The 7,486-nt window shown below is 45.8% G+C and overlaps 1 protein-coding gene across 1 annotated transcript in view; it reads left to right on the top strand.

Annotated features, from left to right (window-relative positions):
• Window positions 1-5,816: 5,816 nt before the first annotated feature.
• Window positions 5,817-7,486, top strand: part of LOC119417571 (CXXC-type zinc finger protein 5) — a 5,889-nt gene continuing 4,219 nt past the window's right edge. Inside the window, exons 1-2 of the mRNA XM_037684846.1 lie at window positions 5,817-6,011; window positions 6,107-7,153. Coding sequence (XP_037540774.1) covers window positions 5,895-6,011; window positions 6,107-7,153 — 1,164 coding nt within the window. The 5' untranslated portion in view covers window positions 5,817-5,894. The remainder of the gene's footprint in view (window positions 6,012-6,106; window positions 7,154-7,486) is intronic.

Genomic DNA, 7,486 nt, shown 5'->3' with positions numbered 1-7,486 from the left:
GGCAGAACCACAGCTAAAAGCTAAAAGTAGCTAAACAAAGACTATGAGCTAAAATGGGCAGAATCACAACCAAAGACTAAAATTAGCTCAACAAGGGCATAACCACAGCTAAAGGCTAAAAGTAGCTAAACAAAGACTGAGCTAAAATGAGCAGAATCACAGGCAAATGCTAAAAGTAGCTAAACAAGGGGCAGAACCACATCTAAAAACTAAAAGCTAAAATAAGCACACCACAGCTAAAGGCTAACAGTAGCTAAACAAAGACTAAAAGCTAAAATGGGTAGAACTACAACTAAAGGCTAAAAGTAGCTAAACAAAGACTAAAAGCTAAAATGGGCAGAACCACAGCTAATGGCTAAAAGTAGTTAAACAAGGGGCAGAACCACAGCTAAAAGCTAAAAGTAGCTAAACAAGGAGCAGAACCACAGGTAAAGGCTAAAGGTAGTGTAACAAGAGACAGAACAGCTAAAGGCTAAAATTAGCTAAACAAATACAAAAACTAGAATGAGCAGAACTATAGCTAAAGGCTAAAAGTAGCTAAACAAAGACTAAAAGCATAAATGGGCAGAACCACAGCTAAAGGCTAAAGGTAGCTAAACAAAGAATAAAAGCTAAAATGGTCAGAAGCTAAAAGCTAAAAATAGCTAAACAAAGATTAAAAGCTACAATGGGCAGAACCACAGCTGAATACTAAAACAAGCTAAACAAAGACTATGAGCTAAAATGATCAGAACCACAGCTGAAAGCTAAAATAGCTAAATAAAAGCTCAAATGGGATGAAGCACAGCTAAAGGCTAAAAGTAGCTAAACAGTGGCCAAAGCTAAAATGGTCAGAACTACAGCTAAAGGCTAAAAGGATCAGAATAAAGACTAAAAGCTAAAATGTTTAGAACCACAGCTAAAGGCTGAAAAATGCAAAAGAAAGACTAAAAGCTAAAATGGACAAAACAACAGCTGAAGGACAAAAGTATCTGCATTGGACTCCTGGCAGGGACCAACGCAGACATGTTCCTGTTTTTAGTTTTCTACATTCGCCTTGGAATCTAGCTGTTTTTTGTTACCTTTTTCCTTTTAGCCATCCTATTTGTTTAAAAAAAAAAAAAAAAAAAACTGTAGTATGACTTTTTATAACTGTTTATTGTTGTTGCTGTTGTCCATTGTTGTCATCTTTCTTTGTTGAAATCAGGTCTCTCTTGTAAATGAGTCCTCGAGGCTCAATGGGATTTACCTGTAGAAATAAAGGTTGATAGATCTAAACAATGTCTAAATGTTAAAATGGTCAGAACCACAGCTAAAGGCTGAAAGAAGCAAAACAAAGACTAAAAGCTAAAATGGGCAAAACAACAGCTGAAGGACAAAAGTATCTAAACAATGTCTAAATGTTAAAATGGTCAGAACCACAGCTAAAGGCTGAAAGAAGCACAACAAAGACTAAAAGCTAAAATGGGCAAAACCAAAGCTAAAGGCTAAAAATAGCTAAGCAAAGTCTAAAAGCCAAAATGGTCAGAACCACAGCTAAAGGCTAAGGCTAGTTGCAAAACAAAGACTATAAGCAAAAATAGACAGAACCAAAGCTAAAGGTTAAAAGTAGCTAAACAAAGACTAAAAGCTAAAATTAGCAGAACGGTAGATAAAAGTAGCACAAGAAGACAACAGAGCCAGTGTGCTGAAGTAGATCACGCAGCTAAAACCGATTTTGCTTTAGATGAATTTTCAATATTAAAAATGTTTTTAAAGGTATGAACTTTTCTTGGATTGGGATCAACACCTCAGTCTGAAGTCATGGTCCTCAGTCAGAGGGTGGACTGTCCTCTCTGGGTCCAGGGTGAGGTTCTGCCTAAAGAGTTCAAGGACAGTTGTCCCTCGTTTATTGTGGGGGTTACGTCCCCCCCAGGCAATAAGTGAAAAACCGTAATGTAGAAATGACAGATTCTGAGTTGAAACAACATCAGAGCACTTTATTCAGCTGATAAATTTAAATCAACTAAACTAAGGCAAGAGTTTATTAATCAAGATAACTTGATAATGTTTATTCACTCAACTTAAATTTTACGTTGAGTGAGTAGTAATGACTTTTTACTCACCAGTTCTACAGAACACAGCAGCTCGGTCCCGGTCTGGCTCAGTTCTGGTTCGGCAGACCTACCCAGCCTTGGTCCGGTTCTGAGCTGCTTTTTGCATCCACTGAACGCCAACGTCACTATGAATACTGTAAGGACCGAACTTTTTCCAATCGGAGCTAAACTTTCCCTCCAGAAGAAAGCAACTTTGCCTTCTGGGTAATGTAGTCCTTTAGATACAGTATAAGCTTATTGAGAGAAAACTACAAAATGGCGGCACTCTTTTTGTTTGTCATGTACAATCTTACAGTACTGTACTGTGAAAAACACGAAGAGCGAGTCCACAAAAGTCGAACTGCGAAGTAGCGAGGGACTGTATCTCGGGAAGAATGGAGCTTGAGATCTACAGATGGACCGGGGCATCTGCCTCAGTATTGTGGACTCTGAGCTGGTTTGTTGTGGTGAAGAGGGACCTGAGCTGTAAGGAGAAGCTATCTGTTTATCGGTCGGTCTACATTCCTACCCTCACCTACGCTCCTGAACTCTGGGTAGAGACAGAAAAAAAACAGATCCTGGATCCTGGATTCTCCCTTAGAGATCAGGTGAGAAGTTCAGTTATCCAGGAGAGACGCGGAGTACAGCCGCTGCTCCTCCACATCCAGAGGAGACAGTTGTGGTGGTTTGGGTCTCTTGTAAGGATGGACCCTAGATGTTGGGAGGCAGGTTTGACTGGGAGGAAACCCTGGAAAGACCCCCGACATATCGGAGAGACTATAGGCTCTCTCTCGAGATGCCTCAGTCCCAGTCTAAGACGTATTCTGGTTGTCTCAGTCCATTCAGAAGACACACCAACACAGCAAGGGAGGATCAAAGATGGCCCGCTTCTGATGCGCCTCAGTGCTGCTGAGCGAGGTAGAAACCGCGCTGTGACCGGTCAGTGTGAAAAAGAAAGCCGTGTTGCTGCAGCTCAGTAATGTGATGAAGTGATGACACCGGCGTGTGACGGCCGCTCGCTTGATTACACAATACTGATGATGCACAGCAGCTGTGGACGTAGTTAAAAAACAGTTACCCACAAAGAGGATTGATGAAGTGAGTTATTTAATCATGTTTTGCAATTGACACAAGTCTAACACACATTTAATGTGTTGCGCTCTACAACAACCCAGCTGAGTTCTGCTCCATGCCTCTTTTGGTTCTGCACTGCCGCTTCGTTTCTGAAAACTTGTCTGAGTGGAAAGTGGCCGACTTCATCTGGGACTTATGAACGGCCGGGGGAGAATAAAGACGGACTGGTCTGTGAGGCCATTTCCAGGAACTGTTTTATGAAAGAGCTTTAAGTTTCAACTGGCTTCAGAACACCTTGAAGTCTTCAAAATCTAATTTATCCAAACATTTACCTCCATCAGCGATAGTGAGGTGACTTTTGGTTTTTGTAACTTCAAAATATTTAATTTTATTTACTTTAAAAATCCACTGAGATCTCTTAACAACCAAACAATGCTGTCTTTGAAAGCTGCTTCAGTCCTGGCCTTCCTTAAAGGAATGCCAATGGGGGTGTCTCGAACCCTTCTCAGTTTTGTGTTTGCAAGTTAGAAAGAAGGAAATGTGAGTTGTTTAGGGCGACTGTGGCTCAGTGGTTAGAGCAGTCGTCCTCCAATGCAGGAGTTGGGGGTTCGAATCCACCAGCAGTCACATGTCGAAGTGTCCCTGGGCAAGACATTGAACCCCTCATAGCCTCTGATATGTGTCCCATCGGTGTAAGAATGTGACCTAAAGCACTGACTAGTTTCTTTAGAATGATTTGATCAATTAGCTTTGTAGAGATCTAGTATAGACCTGTATGAATGGGTACACGAGGCACAGATTGTTGTGTAAAGCGCTTTGAGTATCTTGATAAGATAGAAAGGCGCTGTATAAGTACATTCCATTTACCATTTAGCGAGGGTTTATCCATCTATCCATTATCTTGACCTGCTTTTTCCTTTCCGGGCCACAGAGGTCATTGACGCCTATATCCAACAGTCACCGTGTGAGAGGCAGGGTACACCCTGGACAGGTCTCCAGTTTATCACAGGGACACAAAGAGGACAACTACTGAGACAATCAACCATTCAAACTCTCACTTGTACCTAGGGACAATTTAAAGTTACCATCTAACAATCGTGCTTTTGGTCTGTGGGAGGAAACCGAAGTACCTGGCACATGTCAAGATCAAGTGCGTGCATGCACAGAAAGAATATGCAAACTCCACCCAGAAAGGCACTCAGCTGAGATTTGATCTGGCAACCGTCTTGCGTAGAGGCAACAGTTCTACCAACTGTGCTTTCCCAGGCCAGAGGAGATACATAATCCCTCCAGAGAGTCCTAGGTCTGCCCCAGGCCTCTTCCCTGTGGGATGTGCCCAAGTACGTATAAAGGGAGCATTCAGATGGCATCCTAATCAGATGCCTGAACCACCTCTACTGACTACTTTCTATGCAGCAGCTTTACTCCAGGAACCCCCCTAATGACGGAGATCCTGAATCTGTTTCTAAGGCTGAGCCTGGCCACCATACGAAGGAAGCTCATTTCAGCTGCTTGGATCAAGGATCTTATTCTTTTAATCCTGATCTGAACTTCTTGACCACAGATGAGGGTTGGAACATAGACAGACCAGTAAATCCAGAGCTTTTCCTGACGACTCAAGTCTTTCTTCACCATGACCAACTGAAGTAACGCCCTCGTTACTGAGGAAGAGACCATGATCCTTGGATCCATCTACCACTCCATCCTACCATCGCTCAGAAAATAGACACCCAGACTAAACTCCTCAATATAAAGCATAGAGCATCTAGAGTTTTTTTTTTTTTTACCATTTCCAGTTAAGAACCATGACCAAAAAAACTGACTCTAATCCCAGCTTCTTCACACTCTGCTGCATACTGCCCCAGTGCACGCTGACGATCAAGGCTCCAAGATGACAACTACATCAACCGCATAAAGCAGAGATCCTGAGATTTCCAAGCCAGACACCTTCCTATCCATGACTGCACCTTCAGATCCTGTCTGTGAACACCACAGGCAGCATTGGAGACAAGGGGCAGTCCTGGTGGAGTCCAACCTGAACTGAAAACTACCTTGATCTTGACTGTGCAGAGAATGCAGACACAGCTCCTGCTTTGGTTCTTCAAGGACCGGATAGCCCTTAAAAGCAACACAGGCACCCCATACCGACGCAGTACCCCCCCCCCCCCACACACACACACACACACACTCACACGCACACAGAATGCCTCAAGGAACATGGTCCTAAGCCTTCTCCAGGTGCAAAAAGCACATGGAGACTGGAGAGGCAAACTCCCATGACCCCCTCAGCAAGGGTGACGCCCTGGTCCACTGGTCCACAATGAGGACAGAAACCACACTGCTCCTCACCAAAGTTCATGCTCAATAATCCAGGTATAAAATCCAACAATGTTCAGTCAGGTCATCTGGACAGTTTCAAACGAATCGTCTCAGCACAAAAAAGAAACCATCCAGATGACCTGACTGCACACTGCTCCTCCTGAATCCAGGGTTTAGCATCAGGTCGAAGCCTCCCTTCCAACACCCTGGAGTAAAATAATATTTTTCTAAAACTCTATATCCATATTGAATATTGTAATTTAACTGGATGATGATTAAGATTAAGAAATAAATCTTAGTTTAACTTTTATCAGTAGAAACGGAACTGATGTACCGGATGAATGACCCGTGTTCTGCTCTTATTCACAGAGCTGCACGTGGCGACCTCACAGCGCTAACTGCTTGCTGAGCAAACGTGTGCGTATGTGTTTGTGCGTGTGAGAGGTCATGTCGAGCATGACGAGTGGTGTGTGTGTGGAGAGTGACCTCTCCTCGATGCTCCAGAGAAGCTCCGCCCCCTCTCACCACCACCCTAATCACCATGGTTATGGGGGACAGGGACAGGTAATGCCGCAGCAATCTGGATTTTTATCAAAGCACACATCAGTAAATTATTCCGATTGGTGTTTTTTTATCAATCGTGATGGTCTTTGTTGCAGGTAGCGGGTCTGGCGCCGATGCTCGACTACACCACTGAGATGGACCGGTACCGTTCGTCCATCGCCAGCTTCTACAAGACCAACGTCAACATGAACATGAACGTTACAAACTTCCCACAGTCAGCCAAACTGGCGGCCCGCTTGGCAGCCGCCACTCCCATCTTCCCTCCTGCCGCTGCCAGGCTGGGCGCCATGGCGACGGCACCCTGGGGTTGCCACGAGAACATGAACATGAACCACCCAGCAGCCATGTTTTGGGGCCGGCCCAAACCCGTTGCAACGGCGCCGACGCATCATCACCACCACCATCCCTCAGCGACGCCGGGGCACATGACCTCCTCCTCACACCCCCACAGCAGCAGCAGCGTGCATCAGAGTGGTGGTGGGTCCGGAGGGGGAGGAGGTGGTGGGGACAGCGAGGGGGGAGGAGCTGAAAAACATGGACACACTGCATCACTTCCTGTTACGCAAGGAACTGCACCCCATCACCCCATGGCGCCCAGCAACGGGAACTTCCTCCCAGGTTACAGTGGCGGTGCGGAATGTGGCGTCATGAACAAGCAGGGACACGCCCACGCAGACATGATGGGCCTATCAGAGGGAGGCAGCTGTAATGGGGGAGGGGTGATGGGTGGTGGCTTCCTGGGGGGGCTTGGATTACCCCCTGGGGTCATCGTCATGGCGATGGGGTCCACAGGAGGCGGAATCTCAGACGCTAGCAGCGCCTTTCAGATGACAGGCGGCCAGAGGGCACTAACGGACTGCCAGCAGCACGCTAACTCCTCCCCCTGCCCCTCCTCTTCCTCACCTTCGTCGTCTGGGGTAACAACGGGCGGTGTCTCCCTGTCATCATCCTCATCTTCATCGTCGGGGGCGGTGGCGAAGAGGAAGAGGAAGCGGTGCGGCGTGTGCGGGCCGTGCAGGCGGCTGATCAACTGCGGCGTCTGCTCGTCCTGCCGCAACAGGAAGACGGGTCACCAGATCTGCAAGTTCAGGAAGTGTGAGGAGCTGAAGAAGAAGCCGGGGGGAGGAGGGGGGGTGCTGGAGGTGAGCGTGCACGCACACACACACGCACACACACACACACACACACAAGCTCAATACAATGTGTTGACTTCTTATAATTTCTATCCATAATTTCAGCAGTTTAACAAAGACTCTTATTTTAGACCTAAATCTAACCATTCATCCAACTATCCATTCATCCAACCATCCATCCATCAAAACATCCATCCATCATCTATCCATCCGTCCATCCATCCATCCACTCATCTAACTATTGAGCTATATAACCATCCATCCATCGATCCATCTAAACATCAATCCATCCATCCATCTAACCATCCATCCATCCAACCAGTCACTCATCTAACCATCCCT

This window comes from Nematolebias whitei, chromosome 1 (assembly GCF_014905685.2).
Source record: "Nematolebias whitei isolate Nwh7 chromosome 1, NemWhi1, whole genome shotgun sequence".
Classification (NCBI taxonomy): Eukaryota; Metazoa; Chordata; class Actinopteri; order Cyprinodontiformes; family Rivulidae; genus Nematolebias; species Nematolebias whitei.
The sequence above is the reverse complement of the archived record's forward strand: the minus strand, read 5'-3'. Positions and strand labels throughout refer to the sequence as shown.